This window comes from Synchiropus splendidus, chromosome 1, assembly GCF_027744825.2.
Source record: "Synchiropus splendidus isolate RoL2022-P1 chromosome 1, RoL_Sspl_1.0, whole genome shotgun sequence".
Taxonomy (NCBI): domain Eukaryota; kingdom Metazoa; phylum Chordata; class Actinopteri; order Syngnathiformes; family Callionymidae; genus Synchiropus; species Synchiropus splendidus.
The window spans coordinates 46,975,445-46,999,738 of record NC_071334.1 but is presented as its reverse complement, the minus strand read 5'-3'; the positions used below and the strand labels follow the sequence as shown (position 1 = coordinate 46,999,738).

The window sequence follows — 24,294 nt, the reverse complement described above, 5'->3', positions numbered from 1 at the left end:
TGAGAACTACAGATTAGTGTCATCAACAGTGGCACCTCAAAAGATTCCAAGGCTTGCACGGTTTCTTGGGCTATCCCCTTGATACTAAACTCCAAGGCCATGTCAAACCCTGACCTCTTATTCGCCATGAGATTTACTCTTCTGCCTTCAGCTATGCCAATGAAATAGCGTATATAGCCCTCAGAGCTAGCATTAAGGAGCTCAGACTTAGGCCTTGGGAGGTTTCACATGAATTGGAAGAAATATGGAGTGGCTCGCAGAGCTTCAGCAGGCGCTTTAACGATAGTTCCAGTGCCAGAACAAATGTGTTTTTGTAGCAGACTGAGGCAATCGACCAAACAAACCGCCCATTACCAAAGACAAACAGGAGAAAGGTAAGCTTCCTAAAGAAACAGTGTCACACGCTCCACTTAATCGATTGACTTTCCGTCTTTCTAAGAGCAGAAGGGGCTAAAGAAAATCAAAAGGCAAGCAGTAAACATGAAGCATCAAACCATCAATTGAATCAACTGATGCTGAAGGAGGTGGCGCAAGTGCGAGTCCAGGCAGGGATTCTGACTCGCCAGTGACCCACGCCTGAGTGCTTCTTTGACAGGCTCAGAGAAAGGACAGACCGTTCCGGGGTTCCGAGGCTCAGGAGAGGGCGGAAATACAAAGGAACAATCTGAGCATGGCAAACGCTCTAAGTGTGGTCCGAAAACAGCCGCACATCTGCACTCCAGAGGATGGGATATAAAAAAAAAACCCTCACTCTCAGAATAGCTATGGGGCTATTAACGGAATATTTTGAAGGCACTTTTAGATAAAATGGATCTAAATATAGCGTCACAACTTTGTCTGCATGAACTTTACAAAACTTAATGATTCTAATTTACATAGAGAAGAATACTCAAGCAAATGTAACTAACATTTCAAAGATTGGAGTACATCAACAACCCTTTTGTTTTGTGTGTGAGTGAGTGATTTATTTTACCTCTGGACGTTATAGAAGTTTATAAATCACGATGCGGGTTGATACCCATTTGCAGAATTAAACAATCTTACATCGTCCACAAAGTTGGTTCTGTTGAATTTGAACACAAAATAAATGTAAAACCATTGCTCCGTAAAATGCAAATTCACCACAGCGTTTCATTAGCAGGATTTGTTGCACAACAGCTAGATGATCTAATTGCACTGCTGAAAGTGTCTTGTCTCCGAAAGCATGTAGACTTTCTTCAAGAACAGGTGAAGTAAGGTCAGAGAACAAGAGACCAGTGTCGTCAATGGTTCTCTGCAACGATTGTTGTACTGCTGACTGGTTTGGGGCATCGCTTGTTGAAAGTTAGACACAAACAAGCCGACCGCCACAGACATGATCATCAATACAAACAGCTGAGGATGGTATCAGTTCAATCCCTAAATAAAACTGACAGAACATTGTCTGTAAATCTACAAACACACAACTAATGCAGGATAGAAACTTTCAATTGAAGTATTCCTTCAAAAACATTTCCACCAAACGTGAGATTTGTACCAACTGACGGTATGAAATGACCTTCAGTTAATGATCTCAAACTGGCAGAGCTGCTTTTGTGCATTTGACCTCAGTCTGAGTGAATCTACACCTCATCTGAGCATACTTCAGCAGCTCACACTTTAAATTCAGCTTGCTATAAAGCCGTTTCATATTCTGATGTCTCGTCCTGAAGCTTCTCTGGGATGTGATCTGTCATGAGAGTGCAAAATCGGACAGGTAAAGGATAATCTTCCTGCACTCAAAGCCATAAAGAATGACATTAGGGTTTAAAAAATGTGCTTCATTCACTCTACAAGTAATGCTGTTGCCAACGGTGAGTGCTACAAGTCAATATCGCCATACTGACGTCCATTTGGCTCCAGTTACTGTCAGCATCGTTGTACTGATGCTTCATGAATCAAAAATCAATGGAGGCTCTTCAAAAGTGTAGAGGGACCTGGCTTTGGACCGGAGCGGGAGGTGGTGGTGAAATGCAGATGCTTGAGTGTAGATATGTGCAATGCCGTGTAGTCTGGCGAAGCAGCAGTCAGAATAATAGGATTACCAGGACGAATGCTGTCAGAGCCCCTGCCCTAAAATCCCCTCTGCAGCCAGTGAAGGGGGGCTACCGCTCGTGAGCGACATGATACAGTCAACAAACACTGCTAGGGGCAACAATGTTGTCGCTTGTCACGCTTTAATGTTTCAGGTTTTGTCCACATCAGTTTTCATCAGTGAAGGAGGGACCAAAATTGTGGGTACCATTGGTATCAAGTGAGTCCTAAAACAGCCCCCCTAGAAGAGGCTTTAGGAGTGCAGGAGAGCTTTCATAAAGCTTTATCATGAGAGGCTTAAATCTTTGTCTGACAGACAGCTCCTGGTGCAACTAACTTATCTCAAACGGCAGAAGGTGGCGGCGGTGGGGGGCACATTCACCTGCGGACTACACAAGCATGTCTGTTTTTTTGTTTTTTTTTTTAATCATACAGAACGTTATCTGACGAGTTTTGACCGATCAGGTCAACAAACAATTGGCATCATTTGATTGTTTCTCATCCTAGAAGTGTCCACTTGCAGCCAGCCTTCACACGTCACTGCAGCGAAGCACCTTACATTCTTATTCACTGTCGACTGAGTCTCTGGTTGAGGGACAAATCAGTCAACCAAAAGCGAAACACCTGTCTGATTCTTCAGAAGTAAAAAAGGCAAATCCGCCTCTGGCTTTTCTCGCAGCTCTGAGTGTCTCCATCAATAATGTACAGCAGCAGATTAGAGGCAATGAAATGGATCAAATGGTTGAAATGTGCTGAATAGCTGAGGCGCTGAATCAGAAGAAGTTTAAAAACGGTTTGATAATCCTGACACACTTCTTTTTCGCCCTCTCTTCCTCTCTCTCCCAGGAAACGCTTCCAATGATCCTGACAAGAAAAGATCTATCACACTCATGGCATAAACATGAGCTTTGGCAGCTTGTCACTTCACCGTAACCATGGAAACTAAGGGTCTAAATTTGAAACACAAATCTTTAAAAAAATGTTGTGAAATGACGACGATAAGGAGAACTCAGTGCATTATTTTGTAGAGCGTTTCCTGAGACACTCAGGTTTCCTCCCACTGTCCAAAGTGTCCATTTACGTTTTCATTGATGTTCTGCGGATAGCCACGCCACTTGCCTACTGAGTGATAGACACATATAAATGTTAGACTAATGCTAAATCCTCACAGGTTTGACTAACATAGTTATTAATAAAATAAAAACAACCAGCGTTTCCTTTCTGGTTGATTCATAATTCATAATTCAGCCATAAAAAATGACAATGGTCAGGTACAGATCCGTCAATATTCTTAGTATAGAATAGTGTACTAAAGTTACTTTAGTTTATCATAATAATCTAGACAATTCCTCTAGAAAGCTAATCTCATTGTACTGATGAATCAAATCCATAACTTTGCAAAACCATATACTGTAATCACATGACAACAAGAGGAATGTTGGTCTTCCTAATGGCACTCAACGTTTTATGGTCTAAACATTGAGCCAAACTAATTTAAACCTACAGAATGCTGCCACATTGCTAATAAAAAAGGGCCACAAACTTCACGACAGCCTTTGCTGTGGTCCTTCTACAGTTTCTGGCCGTGCTTCAAAGGCCTAACGTAGCCGAGCCACACGGGAATAGAAGCAATAAAAACACAAACAATCTGGAGCATAAAACATAAAGAGGAGAGAGAAAAACAGCACCAGATAAGAAAGCTCCACCAACGAAGATCACAGCAGAATACAAATGGGAGGTTCAACTATTTAAAGGAAACACAAGAGATAACAAACCCTGCTTCCAACTCAGTCTACTCCCTGATTAGAAAATTATCAATTACTTGATAGCGGGGTGACATCACTTCTCTTTCACCACTGCTTGCTCACACGTCACACGTTAAAGAAGCAGTAAGTCCTCATGAGAGCTTTAACTTTTGCCTACTCATCGACCACTTCAGGAGCACCAACCCATGCACCATACACAAGGTCAAGGTGGGATTTATACTCAGACATGATAAGTAATGTTATTTTTTCTTTTAGATTTTAAATCACGATGCAAAAATGACAAAACAAATCAGGCGTTTTTCCGGAAAAATCTCACTACTTGTAATGCTTCAGAAATGCCTACCTGCTGCAGCAACAAACGGTGAGCCAGCCAGCCATGATGGCAATACTTTTCAGTCAAGAAAAATGGCAACCGAAATGCAGTTTGCAACATGTGCACCAACAGAGTAAAGTGCAACGTCAAAACAATGCATTTTGCCTCAAATCACAGCACCATATTCCAGCGACACCCAGGCCAAAAAACTGAACGAAAACTAACAGGAGATAACTGCAGGTGAAACCAATGGTAATGGAGTTTATCGTTTTGGACAAGAGGCTGTGTTCTTTTGTCGAAGAACAGTTTTCAGCCTGGAGCCCAGATACCCATTCCCTGGACATGTAGCTGATGAAAAGAGGAGCGTTATTTATTCTGGACATATCTTTCTGAAGGGTCGTCGACCAACCCCAGTTAACGTCATGTGATTATTTAGATCCCAGACTAATCTGTGACACATTACTAACCCATAATCGCTCCTTTCACAGGTCCACGTCAGGTAAAGAGAAACTGGATATGGGCAACAACACTGAGCAACTGATGGGTTTTGGCTCTAGAGGAGCCAAGCATTGACTTATAAAAACTGAAGTAAATATGTGCCATTGCAGAATACTGCTGAGTATTTTTCCGCTAAAGTCTCCATAATTGCATTGTTGATGATAATTTTGGTTGTTTTTCCTTAATATATTACAGGAATGCTATCAAACTAACACCATAGCTGGCATCTTAGCATCTCTGGACAAGTCACCATGTAAATGGTGACATCTTGGTTGAATAAGTCAAGTGAAATGACAAATTGATTTACATAGGCATTATAACAAAAGATCACAAACTATAATTGATTTGTAAGAAACATAACAGACTTGAACCACGTGCCAGAGCAACACCACTGAATCTGGTCTGTGTTGGGCAGTCCCACAACAGAAATGCTGGGACTACCATGATGACCATGACAAATGCCAAAACTCCCAGGTATTTGCTTTCAGATGGAACTTACTGGATAGTATACTGTAAACTGCCCAGGCCAGAGTGTGGCCAGGCAAATTGTGACTCATGAGCTCCGGTTTACCCATCCTTTGCTATTCACCCAAACTCAAACCACTTGGTAGTGGCCCAGAGTTCATGGCTGCAGGTGAGGGTGGCAACAAATAGCATCATCTGTTACAGCGGTCCACACAAGACTCAACAAGAGAAAAGATAAAGTGTGAGTGAAAATACAGAAACAAGATAGAGACCTTGAGACTCTAGTGCATGCTGGAAGTAGATGAAAGAAAATACACACATACACTCTTGCGGTACACACATACACACCGTGATCACATTTGGAAGTAGGGCAGCCTATCTGTCAGCTCACAAGCCTCCCAGCACTTTCTTCAATCATTATCCAGCGAACGATAGATCAGAGCCAGTTAATCTGTCAGTGCACGAAGGGAAGGAAGTGACGAACTAGAGAACCTTGTTTATGTCGAGCAACAGCGTTTAATAAAACACATTTTGCACCACTGCAGCCACACAAAAGCCTCATTAGCGGGGTTGAGCAACAAACTTCAAGGGCGTCCCAGGCAAGAGTTTTTTTGTGAAGACGTGTTTTGGTGGCAGGCCTAGGTTGCCATAGAGACATGGAGAGGCAGCCAGGCATGTGCGGTTCATTTAAGAGCTGCAGGACAAAAGTGAAAGCACAAATTAAGGAAAAGAAAAGAGCTGAAGGAAAAAAAAAAAACCCACCATTAAAAGGCCCATGCTAATCACACCACTGGGATCATCGGGATGAGCAAACTAATTTGGAAAAGTTGCGGTACTGAGTGGACAAATATAGACATGGGGAACAGAGGAGAGTAAATTACGACTCGGTAGGTTATGACTCACGACGGCGGAGCTTTGACATTCAACAGAGAGTCAGGAGAAATAACAAGACCCAACTTTGTGGTTTCATAGCTGTCGAGGTCACTTCCTCTGTTTACACACATGCTCACGCTGAAGCAGACGTGACCAACCAACGCACATTCTCATGCAGGTGTGTTGACTTTGGTCGTGTTTGCTCTAGAGATGAGCTGCACAGGAGCGTTGCTGCGCTGTTGGATTTAAGTCCTGATCAAATAAGAAGCTGCTCCACTGGGATATTGCACTCTGCTGTGACTTTCAATGAAATTACAGCAAAGACTGAAAATTGGACAAGAGGAACACAAGTGGATGCATTTCCTACTAAGTTATAAGACTATTAGTATCTGTTTAAACACTGTAAAACTGGGTAATTGGTAACAACATTTTTTAGTCACTGGAAGAACGTACAACACTGTAAAAACACTGACCAGCATTTATCATTTTTCAGAGCGGTTCAGAATGATTAGATTTATATTAAATGACCTATCTGCAACATCAGTAACAAAAACAGCAATAGCAGCAACGTAAGGTTCACTGTGGTCAGACGAGGTAGGACCAGCTGGACAAGGCTTACAAGAATTCACACATACCCACAAGACACATACCCATACGACGGACCTCTGCCACAGCTTTACCAGAATTTGGTGTTCCACAGTCAAAAGTTAACTGGACAGAATGTGTTTTCATGTATATTTCCCAACATTCCCAACGATCACGAACCTTATTTTTATCAGTCAACATGTAAATGATCAATGAATATCTGGTCATCTTCTTACTTCACACAAGTGCAATGAGCACCTTTCCTCCTCGCAGTTCTCTTCATGAAGACAGTTGTCTATCAATAAAAACTAATTTTGGTTGCTATATCAAGGCTGTAGATCACGACGTTCTGTTGGCAGTCAACTAAATTTGTGACCTGCAGTTATCATTGTTATTGCTAACAAGTGCACTGAACTTTCCCATCTGTAATTGCTACTTACTGACTCCAATAACAGACAACTGTTAATTACATTTTTCATTTATCATATTCTAATTACTATATTCATTTTCAGAGCGTTTATTATTATTTATTTTTTACTTTTTCTTTTATTTATGTTTCCCTTTATTCAGTCAAATATCTATCAGTGCTGTCTGACTTTCAATCTCATTCACAGCGGCAACCATTTCAGTGTGTTACTGCGTCCTGGCTTGAATGTTCTGGAGAAGAGCTTCGCAGCTCTAGATTTTCAGCTTCGAAGCTTCTTCTTAATGAGAAACATCAGCAAGCACCGTTCCAACGCAGGCGACCGTTGGCGTGCAGCAAACACTTGCCCGCAGGGAAGCAGTAAAATTGAGTTCATGTCACCGCTTTAGAAAAACTTCTATTCTTCTTCTTCTTCTTGTTTCGGGTCAGATCGGGGGATCATGGTTTACACATCCCGACTAACTGGGCCGCTGACTGTCATGACGCTGCCTTGGGGCAAAGAATCAGGGCTGTGTTTGAATGTGCGTGCTGGTGGGACCATTCACCACCTGCATGACCATCCATGTGAGCAAAGACCTGCTGCCACACAGAACTCAAGTGATGTCCACTCTGAGCTCAGTGTCCATATGTGCTGTTGTGTAACAAGTTAGAGCGACAGGAGACCTCCTCAAGTGCAGAATCGTTGAAAAGGAATTTGTTTTTGGATTCTTCAGTCAGATTACAGAAGGAAAGTGATCCAGGCCTCATGAACTGACTCCAACAATCCAAGTTAACAACTATTGGCAGGTTGTGCTCAGATCATGCAATTAGCTTTAACTGCTCTTGAACTTGTCAGTGAAAGAAGGAACAACATACATGGGCGGCGGATCGATGAACAATTTGGGTGATTCATGATTTTTTTTCCCCTCACATTTTTAAGACTTTCAATTTTATGCATCTTGATTATATTATATTCAACTATTTTGAATATAACATGTCTTTTCTTTTTGTAACTTATTTCTCCATTAGCTGAATGGGCTCTAAAGATTCTTAATGTCATCTTCACAGCTTTCTCTTTTTCTGATTCATCTTTTTACTTCCAACATGACCTGACTTCAACAGAAGGGCAGGGAAGCATGATGAATAAGGAGCATGAGAATTGTTTTACCTGCAAAAAAACTCATAAAATATAGCAAAAATACTATTAATGAGCAGAAACATTATTTATTTGAACGAGAACTGAACATTCACAGATAGACCCCTCAGGGTGCTTGAGTGCCAGTACCCCCTCTGGAAACCTCACTTTTTTCCCCCCTTCTTAAATTCTTCTGAAAAAAGTAACTGCCTCATCAGTTTTGCCCAAATGTATTTTCATATGTAACAGGGAATTTATTTAAGTTTGCGTGAAAATAATTCCCTGACCACCGTGGCCCCTCCCACTCTTCCTCATGGCCGTGCAGTGCAGTGGCTCTTCCTACCTGCACACAAAATGCTTATTATTTGGTTTGATGTTTTGATATTTAAAATACGAATCCAAATCAGGTACTGCGTCTCCTGCACTCTGACTATTATGCCACCGCAAAGTCAAACAAACCCAACCAAAGTTTAGAGATTTATTATTTCAGTGACAAACCAACCCGCCAACATCAGTAGTATTATTTTTTTGTGATGGGTGCCCTTTGTTGACAATAAATCTACCGTACCTTTATATGTGCAATGCCTGTATTTTAGTCGGTGTTGTTGATGGAGTGTTCTTCAAAAATCTGATCTGACACCCAACGGCACAACAAAAAATTCAACAAAAAGGTGGTGAGAAGATCCAGTGCATGGCTTCGCACTTCGATTGCAGTTGAACTCAAAATGTTCATCTCTGTAAAGTCTTTGTCTAATTTCAAACAGAAGCTGATGGCTTGAAAATACAAAGACCTGGAAATGATGTTTCATCAAAACCCCAATCTGTCAGTCTGTGAAAGACAAAAGGGGGACTTTCAAATCCAAGATGGATCTAATCCGGTCCACAAATGGGTCGCCTGTTCCACTTCTGTACATCTGCCACAAAGCTAGAATGAAGTGAAAACAATCCTCTCCTTTATGTGTCACATCCTACATGAACACATTTGAGCGCACAGAGAACAAAACGCCACCCGCTGCCCCCCTACTGCGTCTCTAACCCCCACGAGGGCCGGAGAGGCTTCTCTGGCGTTTTCTGGGACAAGCGAGGTGTTTTTGTAATGCTAACTGTAATTAGCTGTCAGTCAAAGGTTCCCCTGCAGGTTTATCAGGGAAATATGTCATTTAATTTAACATGCAACTATCCTCTGTGTTGCTGCTCAAGATCAAATCGACACGGTATGTTGTACCGTTTAGTCACCGCACACTCCTCAGCAAACAAGACAGCTCAGCTAACAATCCGTCACACCACATCAGTGTGATATTTCACCTCAGATGAATCATAAATGTAATTTCAACGTGTACAGCAGTTTGATAAACACAACAGTATAATCGCTAGCTAAAAGGCTGACAGAGAAAACAGAAGCTACTGTAACTTAACAAACAAGCCAGCCTCTCTTATGATGCTAACCCGGATGTTTACATTAACCTATGAGTTATAAATCAACAATTCCATTGAGACGTTATTGAATCTTTCAATATCTGATAAATCGCACGTTGTGTTTCGTAATAAGTTTCATTTTGCTCTCGGTTTACTTTTTAATGAATTCAGTTTACAAACCAGCAGATAGAGATACAGTAGAAATCCGGTGAGGTAGCATAAACGGTCGCGTGTTGAAATGAGTGGGAAAATGTAAAGCTGCTGCCTCTGCTCTCACAACGCTGTTCGATGAAGACATGTCTCCAATCAGCATCATTCCTGTGGTTTTTTTTCTTCTCATTGACGTCTATATTGCTTTATAAAGACAGCAAAAGAACCAGTGCTAAATCTGGACCCATCCATTCTGTTTGGCCTTGGTTCACAAACATTGCAGTTGCTAGGTTCCAAACCTGGGAAAGTTGTAAAGCAGTGCCCCCCACACGGCCCTCTGAGAAGAGCTAGACACAATCTACCTCACTAAAACAGTGTAACAAAAGTAATTCTATTGCTGGAGTGTAAAAGTCGTTAGAGGTGCTTTGAATGAACCACTTTAGTTGTGACGATGTCCAACAGAGCCAGCAAACCTGGAAAGTGACTCCTAGCCATGTTCTCAAGAAACCTGAAGAACCAGGTCAGATTCCAGTCAAGTTTGTCTGACCCGTGTTCTTTCACAGGGAGATAGTCTGATTTAAGGCAAAGCCGCTCTTCAATCAATCATGTTCATTTTTTTTTTGTTTTATAGCTGCAGATTTTTGTTTACATCGCTTCCTGTGGTGTCATGTCGAAGGCTCTCACTTTGAAGAATTCAAAAAATGCTTCGCCATCTGCTGGGTATCAGGTTAATTAACCCGGGACGACAGTCAGAGCAACTCTTGGCACACGCACCATTGTCGAGTCACACTGATCCGCTAGTAGAAAAGTCCAGGCACTTTGCAGGTGGCGAGTGCCACTTCCAGAGAACGTTAGCTTATAGTCAAGTCTAGAAATTGCATGCTGGAACTTCACTCACTCGCAATGCAGCATTCGCATGGCATTCCACTGCCTCTCCTTTGGTAATGCGTACAAGCAAAAGGCCACCAATGACTGAAGAATGATGATAAATTTGGGCTTCACTTTGCTAAATGTGATCTCCTGACTGGGGCCTGACATTTCCAAAAGCTCCCTGTAGATAGTCGCTAAGAGAATTAGCGGTAAAATGTCAGCTGAAACACCACAAGGTTTGTCTCTTCTTTCCTCTTTGAAGACATCCTGGTCTGTTGACGGGAGCGGCGGAATTCCCGGGGAGACTCTGACGGAGTCTTCAAATGCCATTAGAGGCGATCAAAATGCAAAAGGGAAGCGTGCCCTCAGATGGAAATCTATTCCTGTCAGCGTCGATGAGCTAGCCAGGCTAAATGGAGGCTCTCTATTTTGGTCGGAGTGAGGGGACCAGACAGGAATAGCAGAGAGAGGGTGGTCTTCTGTAAACAGCACGTTCCCAGGGGGATTCCAGTGTTTGCAAAGGTTCTCAGAACACTGCTATTATCTGTATTCACTTACCTAATTGAACAGAGTGCTGATGCGGCCTCTGTGCCAGTGCTCAAACTCATTGCTGCTCGCAGAGAGAAGCTTTTCAAGAAACTGCTCTGAAAAGATCGGCAGGAACGATCACCCATTCACGCCATGGGAGAGGCAGGTGTGTCGGTGTAACGGTCTCACTTCGTTCTCTCTTCAGATGAGACTAAAGAGATTAGCTGAGGGAGCTGAAAAGACTCGCCCGCCGCCCGGCAGCACGTCCAGGACTTTGTTTTCTGGCTGCAGCAGGTCACTGCTCTCTCTCTTTTGTGAGGAGCCTTCAGATCAGGAAACCAAGAACACACCGTCCACTGCTTCAGATCTACAACTGATGTCCTGCCCTGGATTAAGAAGTCGGCTAGGGCTGAGGGGAAATCACGAGACGGTAATCCACAGCCACCTCACAAGGGCATTCAATGCAGAAAACCAGTAGCTCTACTCCATGTCTCAGATGACAGACCTATAACCAGCTAAGTAAATTATTTTAGGTTTAATTAAAATAAAATAAAATAATTATCCTTAAAAATGATAAAATACATGTTTAGGATGTAAAATGTGTGTGTCAATGTGTCTATACAATTTAAATATAATTAAAAAAAAGCTAGCATGTCATGAGTTATCAACACGCTTCTGGAACAATGCATAAATATGCATGAATAATGACAATAATGTATCATGTACAAGGTTGGTTCTGTTCAATTACAATGGTAAATGAGTATGAAACTATTTCATAGTGAATCGGATCCAGCGCAGGGCTAGGAGAACCGGAAACATGCCTCTGTGACATCACTAGAGTAAGCTGGGGTCCGCACATCCCATAAACAAGCTACTCAGCTTTGTCGCAAGGCTGGCAACCATTTCGGGTACTCTGCAGGACAGACTGCAATACCCATGGGTTTCAAATGTGAAAGAAAAGTAAACAAACAAACAAATAATAAATAATAATAAAAGTGCTTTGTTTACATGAACCTGCTCTCAAGCCTCAAAAACCAAAGACAAATAGTTCATTATTCGCTGCTATTGCTTACTTCCATGCACTCAGATGTGTTTGGTACTGGTACTTCTGTTATATCACTAAACGGCGGCAGCATTTTACCCACTTCAAAGAACCTAGTCGAAAAGCGTACATTATGGTCGTGTTAGGAAGCAAAATTTTATTGAATTTTGTGCTGTACTGTACAGAGAATGACAAAAAAACAGTACTTCTTTCTAATTATGTATTTATGTCAATGTTTATTTCAACTCTTAACGTTATGACTGTCACCATCATAATCTCCCCAACTGAAAAATAAAAAATAAGATAAAATCAAAATATAAGGCAAAATATCATGCTTGATGATTTCAATGATGAATTAAATAACAATATTTAACAACAATTATTAACATTACACTTTAGTATTAAAAATCAGAAATATATTATAAAAAGAAACAAATGAGAAGAAATTAAGAAAATATATCAGTCAGAAGATTATTAACTTATAGCTCAGGGTCAATGATAAAATGATAATTTTACAAATGAATAATTTGTAAAATAATACAAACTGAAGATTGACTGATTGAGGTCAATAAATTACAAATAAATATGTAAACAAATCAGAAAGATGAAGATAAATAGAACAAATGATTGAACACATTTCTGAATTAAAGACTGTAACCAGTCAAATGAGGTGAGAACCTGACATGTCAGGGAACTTCAGGAGTCACTATTTGTCTGGCTGAGACGCTAAAAGCCTCCGTGTGTGAGTGAAACAACTGCAGTCTAAAAATAGAAGCCGTCAGCTGTGATTTTGTTTAACACACGTGACAAATTAATAAATCACACGCTGTGTTTTGGTGGATCGTTCCTTCCTACGGCTAAACTCTTTCGTGAACATTAGTCTCTGGAGGCTGCGAGGAAGCTTCATTCATTTGCTACAGAGAGGGGAAAAAAAAGTATTTCTATACAATGGGCTGCAAGGAACAAGAAGAACTCATTCATTATTTACTCCAGGCTTTCACTGGACCTCCTGGGAGCTCCATATAACACACAAACAAGTCCGAGCTCACACTCACTGGAAGGATGTACTTTTGAAAAACTACAGCGCACAGCTCGATTAGGTGACTGAGATTACATCGGTCATTTAAGACTTCATTCAAGTCTGTGCTCATTTTTCCTCCAACAATTAGCAGAGTTTGTTGGAGATGTGAAGACCTCCAGGTGCATGAACTGTACTCTTCTGTGACTCTTCTCTACTATGACTCCTGACTTTCTAGGCAATACATCACGGTAGTGACCTCTGTTATCCTATAAACCACCCCTTCCTACCATGCCTGCACTCTCTTCTTCCCTCCCCTCATCTCTGTTCATTACACTTGAAATGAGGGTTGAATCCAAGAATTTTGATCACATCAGTCAAGTTACCACAGAAAACAAAGGGAAAAAACAAGGCATCTATTGGACTCTCTCATTACTTTGAGGCTTGAATAGTAGTTCACGTCTACTCAGTGCACCCACTGCTGACCACCAGAGATGGTGCATTTGAAGGCTAAATCCACACATTCCAGAAACAAAACCGCTTGTCAATGGGTCACAGCGAGCATCCCAGTCAAATGTCATCATCCACTTTAGCTACTCCTATCTTAGTCATGTCCTCGTGAACCACATTGCAACCAAACATTTTGCCCTTTTGTCCTCTAAGAAAATGCCGTTTACACCTCGAGCAGTGTTTAGTGCAGTGAAGCAGAAAGCTCTTTCACGCTCCTCACAAGCATATTTAACAGCTTCTTTAAGAGAAATAAAAATCTGTTCCCTACAAGACCTTTATTCTTGTGACAGCAGCCCAAACTGAGTACAAACGAGAATGCTTCAAGCCTTGCAAGTCGTCTTAAAATTCGGGTCCCGTGCACCAACTTAATCTTTCATAAGATAAACACACATTTAACAAAGTTAAAAAAGATTTGCGCATTAGCGACGAAGAGCCCAGTTGTGTCAGAGCCAGGCCGAGATCACAGAAGCAGCCCTTCGTGTGATCCGAGGAGACGGAGTGTCAGAACCAGAGGAAGACTCGGCCTGTAGGGAGGAAGAGGATATGATCCCCAAAGCCGCAACGCTGATGTGGTTTGTGATATGATGAGGAGGAGGAGGTGGAAAGAAAGCGAAGAATGCTGATGTACAAACGCCTCAAGCATCACAAGTGCCGGCACACTTCACGAATCAAGCAAAATCAGGGAGAGAACAACACATTTCATGTTTCCCTTAATTCAGGACCACATATATTGTGGTTTGGTAGTATACTGTAACAATAAACCCGATCGACAGTGTGAGAGATTGCCTGTGTGTCTACTAAAAGAGGTTGGACTCGGGTGTGTGGTATTCATTGGTGCAAGTCTTTTTCCTACTCAACGTACTCAAATAATTGCCAAGATATCAACTCAGATGTCAGGAGTTTCCAGAGTTGGGTCAAAAAAGAACCCACAGATCTAAGACAACTACGGTCAATGGGGCTCACTTAGCTGCGTTTGAGTGACCGTGAGAGGCTGTTTCTGAGACATCCTCCCCACAATAGCACTGTGGGGGACACCAAACTCAATAACTAACTCAGTATCGACCGAATATGAATCAGTAGAAAAAAAAGGAGAAACTTGTGACTCAGAGGTTAATCCAAAGTGAATATAATGAGCCAGTACCCCAAATTCTTGTGGGATCTTATTTGACAGCGAACAACTCCTACTTTGAGGTGCAAGTGGAAAAACAGCACAATCACAATAACACAAAAACACATGTTTTGCTTGAGTGCAACTCAAAGATCCTAAGACGTGACCTGGTGTCCCGCCGGATCGTGCTTCACTTCCTCTTCACTCCAAATGTGCTCCGACAGCCACCCCCACTTCGGTATTGTGTGAGTGATTACCCGGTCTTTGTTGGGCTCTTTTCAGAGCGGCGTCTTTCAACGCAAAACAATAAGACTGAAGAAATGATGTCATCTTACCCTGATCCTTCGCATGGCCGCCACAATCTCCATGCGACTGTTCGGCCTGGGCACGTCCAGACTCCCCACATACTGCAAACACACAACGTTATCGTGTGTTATTGTGCAAAATACTGCAACTACTGTGTGTGTGTGTGTGTATAGATAGATAGATAGATAGATAGACAGATAGATCCATCTCAGTATTAACTATATTGTTGATGTTTCCTGACAAAATGCGACTTATCAATAACCTCATCTCAAAATCAGGGTCATTCACAAACTACTGAGTCAGATATCAGCCAGCCTGCTTCAGGGAATAGCCTCTATTTTGACAAACGAGTGTTGGGTCAACATGTTGAACTCGGAGTTCTCAGAGGATGACTCAGCGCAATTTTCTATTTTCTAAATGAAAGTCCCAGATCCTTAGCTTTGCCAAAGGGATTGATAAAAATTAAGATTGTTGTCGCCTCACTTGAGAACAAGTTCTTCAGTTCAGTTCATTAGTTCTGTACCCGGGTTGTGGGGAGAATTCCCACGCGCGGTTTGCGTCACCAGTCAGTCGTAGATCAGAGTTTTCAGTGACACCTGGATACGCTGCTCCAAATCACTAAGGAACTTATAATTGGAATCTTAGCGAGGGACCAGTAAGTGGAACGTTAGTAGTGTTGTAGTAAGCGTTCCTTCAGACCCACAGGTAACACTTCCAGAGGAACCTCGAGTAAAAAAAAAAGGTTTATAAGTGTCTATATTAAGGTGTCACCTAACTGTTGCTCCTCTAGCAAACAAACGACGTGCGTCACATGCGGTCTCGGCTCGATGTTGTCTGTCAATATTGAAGCAGACTCGAGTTAACAACTGCAGCCGTGTAGTTGCGTCCGAACTTCCTGGTCCGGTCACCTGCCGTTGTCACACGAACAAACGCTGCGTGTTGGTGTGTTTACCTTGGCGGTGAAGGAGATACCGTGCTGGTACGCCTCCTCGTTGTGCAGCGGGAGTCTGGAGTCCGCCACATCGTCCACCAGGTTATACCGGTTTCTGGAGGGCATCCCCGGAAAACAGCGTCGACGAGCTAAAATCCGACAGAAACGCGACGAAGCTCCGCGAAAGACACGCTGTCCATTGTGGCTGTCGAGAAAATACACCTTTTGCTACTGGGAATCCTGCTGCGCTCTCGTGTCCGCGGACGTCTCCGCAGCCGGGAGGTTCTGTCCCGCAGGTGATGCGGCTCTGGGTGTTTGTGTCAACTGCTGCCTTCTCTCACCGCCTCTCTCCCCCCCCACACACATCCTGCATGGCGCTCATTGGAGCAAAGTTCCCGGGAATGAGCGGCGAGGAAGACCACAAAAGCGCCCCCTCCTCCACACCAGCACCCCCCAGAGAGTCCTCCGGAGACCCTCATAAACAAACAGAAGCTTAGAGGAATTACACAGTTTGTACAGTTGAGGAAATATTTCATTCATAAATAACTGGATTAAACTTGCAGTCAGAAACATGTTCCACTTCTACTGCAGATTCCTGTTTAACGTTTCTACCATTGTTGTTCTCATTTAATTCTGACTTTATTTGTCACCAATCTCTTCTCCACTTTAGTGTTTAATTATCTATACTTTAGGTGTTAGGCCGGATTGACACTGGTGTCTCCTCACACCAAGCTTTGTTTATATGCAGTACTAGTTCAGTGGTGGTGTCAGACTGCAGACTGTGACAGTGCTTCCTCCGTCAGTCTTTTTCTTCTTTTTTGCTTTTTATGTTGCATGAACAATGAACAATGTTTGATTGACAGAACATAGCACCTTCTTCTGTGTTGACATGAGAACTTCAAATGCCGCCGGTGAGTTTCACTTCCCCATGTGAGTCACGAGTCACAGCTGAGAATGATGTCATCTGTGTCAGCAAACTTGATGGCGCTTCACTTGTGTCCCGGTTGACTCATCAGCGACAAGATAAACGAATCAGCAGTCTTCCAGTCGACAGATTTTCCAGCTGCTGACGTCGCTGGTTGGTAAGGTAAGAATGATGAATGAAAGCTGAGATGTGAATTGTCCTTTCGCCAGAGAATAAACAACCAGGCCTTGTTTAGGCCATTTCCCACTGTGCCACAGCAACGACTCAATCTATCCTGCTCATCCTACCTACCTGTGCTCTTCATGTCCCCATTCATCATAACCTCATGTCTCCATCCATCTCCAATATTCTTGATCCAACACTGCCTCTCCTCTCCACGTGTCCAAACTATGTGTCTTGAGTTAGATTTGAATATGGCGCTGTAAAAAGTCCATCTGGTTTTCAGTGTTGGCAAGTTATCAGTGTAGCAAAACTAGTGGGATGTTGCCCTCTGGTGGTAGTGAAGTATGACAAGAATCCATCATTACTCAGTATTACGAGTTATTTGAGACATATAGGGGTTGGACAAAATAAAGGAAACACCTTAACACCTTTTTTTTTTTAGCTTTAAGGTGTTTCCATTATTTTGTCCAACCCCTGTATATAGCTTTAATAATATAATAGACATATAACTTTAAATACAGTGAACACGCTTTTGGGTTTTTGCTTACTCTCATACTGCGATTTCCTCCACTGTAGTACCTGCTGTAAATGAACATGTTATGACATAATGTAGATGCACATCACCGACTGATAGAATTACAAAAATATGTTGGTAAATTACTAAATGAAGCCACCTTGAAGAGACATACCGACAGGTTTGTGAGCACTCATATATCTGAGCAGTTACACATCAATCTATGCTAATATAACAAGAATAAAATGACATTACAAAGCCAACACAAAGGAGTTTCGTGTTTGTTTAATCGACAAGAGGCTCAGTATTCATGTCACAACACACAATACACACACACGCACACAGCAAAGTCAGTTCCCAACATGTGAAAGCAGCATAAGTCTGAAGCGTCCGGGGTGCATTAGCTGGTGTAGAACCACGTGTGCCAGTTTTTATGTCTGGACCAGAGCCGCACACCGATTCCCTAGAAGAGCTACGATCCATCAGTGCCGACCTACATCTGATACCTGAGAGCTGCTGTGATTTGTGAATCAGCAAACCTTTCTCTGAAAGTGTAAACATTCGCTCCAAGAACACGCATCGGTGACAGAAGAAGGCAACCAAACCACAGGTAACTGCATGCTTTGCTTGAGCAATAAAGGCAAACTATGGCTGTGTTGATTGTGAGGAATACAGATCAGTAATTCCTTGACTCAATCATTGACATCCCTTTAAACATTTGCAACAGATATTCAAAGCAAAATAAAAGCAGCCACACCGTTGCTACCGGCCACCTCCAATGCAACACGTCACCACAAACTACACTTGCCCCTCGAAAAAACACACCAGCAAAGAGAAAATAACACGACATAAAGCACACAAAGGTAAACATCACTGGATAATTTGGTATTAAACATTCACCCCCCTTGTTTGTACTCAACCTGCAGCTGGAGAGCAGAAATCTATTCTTGTTTTTGAGTCAACACGGAGTTGAAAATTCATGTACTTTTTCATGTAAATTTAAAAAAAAAAGTGTTTTGGGAAAAAATATTTGTGGAGTATGACTTAAAAAAAAAAAAAAAAAAAAAAAAAAAATCGCTGAAGAATTATGTTAACAAGTTAACAACAAGTATTTCACGGTAGCATTGCTAACAATTGGTGTACATCAGTCACTCATCAGTCAGTCAAACTGCAGTAATATTACATTTTAAAAACCTATTTTGGACATAAGTGATATATTTTACTGGGCCAAGGGATTTAATTTAATTCCTCCATTATTTTTGGACAAAAATGGCATTTTCTCACCGGCAAAGTAACTTGGAATAGTAGAAATAAGTCGAGTAGGAAGGAGATGCTGTAACTTCAACCCCTCCCTTGCTGCTACATTCATTGAACGACTTCTCATAGAATCATAGCTCTTATCATTGAATTGAAGATTTGCCAAATATATATTCAAACGTGTGACCTTAATACCCCCATAATCAAATGTGATCGATCTCTGATTCCAGCTGCAGCCTCAGGACAATTTCAAACCAGGAAGTTCTGGTCCAACTCAGACGAAACAACTCGCATGCGTCATGACAACCTTTTCAAGAGTCAGTTCTGATGTACACAGGGCAAAAGCAACGGCAATAAATAACAGAAAAGTGTTGATTTGGTACCAAAACTAGCTGCTACAGATGTCTATCCCTGCATCCCAGAATGCACCTCAGCAGTTGCAGAAGTAGTGTTGTGAACCAGTTTGTCACCTTCAACCTCTCGGTGACTGACAAAAAACGAGGAACTACATTCGGGCTGATGGACTAGGAAACTTATCCAGGCAGATTTAAAATGGAGAGAGGCAAATTAAAAAGATAAAAAGCATCAAATGGCCTGAGGTCAAAACTGTACATTTACAATCACATTAGTTTCGGGTAAAAAAGTAAAAGTCACTTTTAATTTAAAGGGCCAGTCGCCACAACAATGGAGAATCAATATTGAGGGACGAGGTGACTGCTGATGCAGTAACTCAATCGGGGTCAGATGCTGGAGGATGTACGGATGAGGAGATATTTAAAAAAACCCAGGCCGGTTGTTCACTCCAGAGTTCCCGTCATCTTCTCTTCGTCTCCTTGTTTCTGGTGCTGCAGTCTGGCGTAAGTCACCGCGTCGCCCCTGAGAACACAGGAAGTAGAGGGGACACAACGAAAGAGGGGTTAGTGTTGTGAGAGATGAGGACGGAGAGTAAAAAATAAAACAATTAAGTAGAAGTGTTACTGGACGAGTTAGAATTCCAAACACAAACTTAAAAAGTTACTGTGCCACATGACAAGTGAGGGGTCTGGAGGGTCAAGAGGAAGAAAAGAGTTCACATGTGAAACAAATGAAATCAGTCACACAGTTACAGTAAGCTGACTCTTCCCTCACCGCATCTCAGTTTTATGGTGAAGGCTTAAATGAAGGAAATGGCCACTTGCGAGAGGAGTAAGATAGATGGACCAGTAAACGGAGAGTTCCGTCTCTGACTGAGCTTTGTTCCCCACGACAGAATGAGAACAAGACGAGTGTCCTGAGCTTTGGTTAGTGTCTAAGGAGTCAAGATCAAGTTGAGTTTTCTCCAGAGTGTACACGCCCTAAGTGATAAGACAAGAAGCTCAGTCGCTCAGGAGAGACTCAAACCTCCGCTACTCAGCCAGTCAAGGAGGCTTGGCTGGCTTGATGCCTCTGTAATGCAGTATCATTGTCATGTGTACCCTGGTGGAGGCAAAACAAGGACAAACGGAAGAAACTATGTCTCTCGGTTGTCAAGTGATCTTGGTATTCCACAAGAAGAGCTGGATGACTTTTCTGGGGAGAAAAAAGTCTGGACTTCTCACTTCTCAGGTGCTACGGCTGCTGCCGCCGCGACCTTTCCGCAAGTAAGTGGAAACACATTTTACAATGAAAATAATTATTGACTTAAAAATCATTCAAAGAAATGGTAAAAACATATGACCAAACATGCGCACTGAACGTGTTAAGCTATTTTATAAAAAATGATTGTGGAGAGGAAAAAAACACCAACAATCTTTAAATACTACACATTGCATCAAAAGTCAAGGAAATTAAAGAAAAATGAATGCTGTACATGTTAATCAAAACACAACACATGAAATAGAACAAAATAATATTACATCCTTCATAAGTACAATAGGTCATTTTGAGAGCACCACAATGATTCGTTGAGTGGTTGGTGTACAAAGTGCATGAGTTAACAAACAATGCCACCGTGCTTGTATTGTCGTACATAGAATATAAATAACAATAAGTTATATTGCACGTAAATTGTTGTAAACACTTGTATAGCACTCAATGATGTTTGATGAAATGATGAAACTTTATGATTGAAATGTAACGGCCCATTGACATTGTGGTGTGAAAGGTATGTGTCATTTGTCCTTTGTGAAATGGTGTCACTGTTTTTGTGTCACAATGGTCACGGCACTTCAGCCATTTCTGCCCTAACTGCGGCTTGTGCTAAGAGAATCATGACGTCACAACTCGTCGACTAATGAACCCATCAACAACTAATTTAGTAGACAACTAGTTGTTGCAGCCAAAAGGTACACTATCAAAAAAAAAATCTAATCAAATTACTGATAAAAGACTTTAAGTATACATAAAATATAGTGGATTCTTAAAAGCAAAACATGCCAGCAAAGGCACATTAAACCATATAGTTTTGTTTAGTGAATATTTGTTGAATCATAACAGTGTTATAAAACATCCACAGACCAAACCAAAAACTTGACGTCAACCTTTGACACAATGTTAGGATGGAGGAGTCTTACTTTTTGCCTAAAGATGCGAGGCCGTACAGCACTCCCGTAGCAAAGGCGATGGCGTTTCCAAACAAGGTGGTGAAGGAAAACTTCAGGACAACGGGGAAAAGAGCCATCCTGAAAACAGCAGTCAAGGGCTCATATTAGCAGCAAGACAAAAATACACATTCCTTAAAGTTTGCGAATTGATGCAATTTTAATGCTGAGCCCCGAAAATAAGACCCTGTCCAGGAGTGAGCATGAGAGAGAGAGAGCTGTATCCTCACCCGCAGTAGAAAAGAGCTTTCTGCCAAGGACGGAACTTGTCCGTGCGTGCTGCCACCGCGTTTGCAAACTCGATGAACTGGCAGCAGAACGGTACTTCACACAGGAAGAGCACGAAGGCGGTCAACCTGGAGACGTCGGACACCAACACAAAAGTGAGTCACACATGCTGGACAAGTGATGGGAGGAATTGGTCAGACATTAACAGCCAACACAACTAACAGCTTTAAGCTACCATTTTCAGTTGGATTGAGCAACACACAATTCAATTTACATGGTGTCATACATGGTGTGGCTGTTATAAAGGAATAAAAGCAATGAGGTACAAAATATCCCCAATATTTTTTAAAACATCTTAGCAATATTTAATTCTCAGAATAACTCTTATTAATGTGATTATACTCCATCATTAGTTCAACTTTTATCTGTTACTTGTTTTAAATGAGAACCAAAATGTCAAAAATGTAAACTCAAATTGAGTTCTGTTCTTTTCTCTGTAAATGGTGGAGAGAAAACAGCTGATAACAGAGGTGGAAGAAGCAGAAGCTGAAGAGGTGTCAATATAGATGGAGAGAAGAGAATATATGATGAGGGAGTAGAGATGGTGAAAATACATCAAATGTTTATAGGCAATCATCCAGAGTAATAGAGATGAAGGGAGGTAAAGAAGAGAGTGCACTGGGGGAGCAGATGCATGCAAAGTTAGGGAGGCTGGATAGCTTCAACGGGTGGAGAACTTAGATGCTGTTGAGCCAAGAATGTCAGGGCTTGAGCACATTTGTTGGTTAGCAAGCAACTGCATGTGTAAGTAGGTGTGTGGAGGCATGTTTTATTTAGCATGTGTGAAAGGAATTTGGCCACCTTCAGGAGAATCGCAACCTTCCTAACTGTCTCCATAAAGTCGTGTTAAAAATGATCATGAAGTTTTATTTATTTCTCCTGCTGGACACAGAAAAAAACCTACACCATCCAGACTCCTGCTGCGATGTTCAGAGGATTCACGGTGACGCAGTTCCATACTCCAGCGATGGCGCAAGCTGTGGGGATCGGACAAAACAGACATATCATCATTAAATGTTCATTCACCAGGAAAACAATGATGTTTGAGTTCACTGGGCTCAAGCCCAGGACCATATGAACCAATATTCTCATCTCTACTCATCCATTGTTCCACTCATACAAGATCAAGCCACAGGGGCAACTCTCTTCAGAGAGGGCTCTCCCAGGACAACTGTGGGGTCAGTCCTAGATAAGATACAACAAGGACCCCTGACCAGGTTCACTCCCAGGTGGCAAAATATTCAAGAAGGAACTAGCTAAGAACATATTTTTCTTGTTGACGGTAAACAAACAGGAGGTGAACCAGATGAAGACTTCACAACACAGAGGTTCTGAAGGCCAGCACCATTTAAGAGATTAAAAATGACAGAAATACTTAGTCATTAAAGTTCTAAAAACATGATTCACCATTGTGGGCTCATGAGCAACCAAACATCTGTTCAATAGAATGTGCTTGGGTAAGGTGTGTTTGCAAACTTGTTTGCAATGCTCTATCTTTCCGATCCGCGTGCTAAATAATACAGGCATCATTGAAAATGCAGGTGGTTCATGTGACACTCTGGTGTCGCTGCCCTCCAGCAAAGGACTGGAACGGTTCTGCGACACCAGCATTCGGAGATTGTTGAGGAAAAATGATGACGAGCTGGATCTGAGTGTGTGACATGATGTGGCAGGGCCACACAGACAGGCGGTGCCCAGGTGCTGCTGCAGTCAGGGAACAATAGACAGACAAATCCCGTTCATCTTGTTCGTCATTTTAGATTCGTCAATCCGAAAACGAATATATACGAGCGCGTATGGATCCACTTGACACCCCCAAAGCACATTTGTTACGCGTCCATCTGCTTAGAATACATTCGAGAGGCACACGTAAACACGACACAGACCTCGGATCCGAACTCAGCTAAGGCTGGTGTGAAGGAAGAAATAGAAGCTTACATATTCCGCCCAGTACTCCGGCTATTTTGCAGAGCCATCGGTACCACCATGTCATGCCATCGTCCTCCGGGGCCACTTTGTTGGAGGCTGCGTTCTCCTCGGAGCTCATCGTGTGTTTCTTTTTTAGCTAAGTTAGCTTAGAAAAGCGTTCCCAAACTATCCCCGGAATAGCAAAGCTTGTCAAATAGACTCCACTTCCTATCTATGGTTTTTACAAGGGTTTGTAAAACTCAAAATGCGACTACCCTTTGTTTGTTTGGACTCGATATCAGCTGGCTGATGTTGACAGCAGCCGCGTCACTCCAGGGGCTAGTCGGCTAGCTCATGCTAACAAGCACCGCCACAAGCGTCCGCCAGGAGTCAAGTTTTTCTTCACCGGTTTCTATGTCCCAAATAGTAATGTAAATAATAATATAATAAAAATTACCGCAAGATAAGTACGACCTCGTTGAGAGTTAACGATTATGCGCGTGGGAGTAATCTAACAGATGTAATCGATAAGTGGGAGGGACTTTGTTTTGGTTTATTAAGGAGTGAATGTTTTTTCTTTTTTCTTCTTTAAGACAAGTAAGCCCTTTTTTTTCAACTGCATTCACGCAAAAAAAGACAAAGACAAAAGACAAAAAATAAAATAAAATTCAACTAGAACCGTTTATGGGCTTGAGCGTATGCGCATACGGAAA

At 42.1% G+C, this 24,294-nt stretch overlaps 2 protein-coding genes across 2 annotated transcripts in view; both read right to left on the bottom strand.

The window, feature by feature from the left end:
- Positions 1 to 16,324, bottom strand: part of si:dkey-34e4.1 (carboxyl-terminal PDZ ligand of neuronal nitric oxide synthase protein) — a 47,338-nt gene extending 31,014 nt beyond the window's left edge. The window contains exons 1-2 of the mRNA XM_053866926.1: positions 15,991 to 16,324; positions 15,068 to 15,139 (exon numbers count right to left, since the gene is read on the bottom strand). Coding sequence (XP_053722901.1) covers positions 15,068 to 15,139; positions 15,991 to 16,095 — 177 coding nt within the window. The 5' untranslated portion in view covers positions 16,096 to 16,324. The remainder of the gene's footprint in view (positions 1 to 15,067; positions 15,140 to 15,990) is intronic.
- Positions 16,325 to 17,849: 1,525 nt separating this feature from the next.
- cacfd1 (calcium channel flower domain containing 1) lies at positions 17,850 to 24,086 on the bottom strand. The gene is made up of 5 exons (XM_053876527.1): positions 23,612 to 24,086; positions 22,578 to 22,650; positions 21,616 to 21,741; positions 21,359 to 21,466; positions 17,850 to 19,703 (listed from the first exon to the last, which is right to left on the bottom strand). Exons 1-5 carry the CDS (start codon positions 23,718 to 23,720, stop codon positions 19,625 to 19,627), a joined length of 495 nt encoding a protein of 164 aa, XP_053732502.1. The 5' UTR covers positions 23,721 to 24,086; the 3' UTR covers positions 17,850 to 19,624.
- Positions 24,087 to 24,294: the final 208 nt, after the last annotated feature.

What these genes read in the sequence shown, in the direction of transcription:
- cacfd1 (XM_053876527.1), bottom strand. Translation starts at nt 23,720, where the DNA reads ATGAGCTCCGAGGAGAACGCAGCCTCCAACAAAGTGGCCCCGGAGGAC. An exon ending in GCAGCAGGAGTCTGGATGGT is followed by an intron (nt 21,742 to 22,577) that starts GTAGGTTTTTTT and finishes CGACGTCTCCAG; the next exon opens with GTTGACCGCCTTCGTGCTCT. An exon ending in AAAGCTCTTTTCTACTGCGG is followed by an intron (nt 21,467 to 21,615) that starts GTGAGGATACAG and finishes TGCTGTTTTCAG; the next exon opens with GATGGCTCTTTTCCCCGTTG.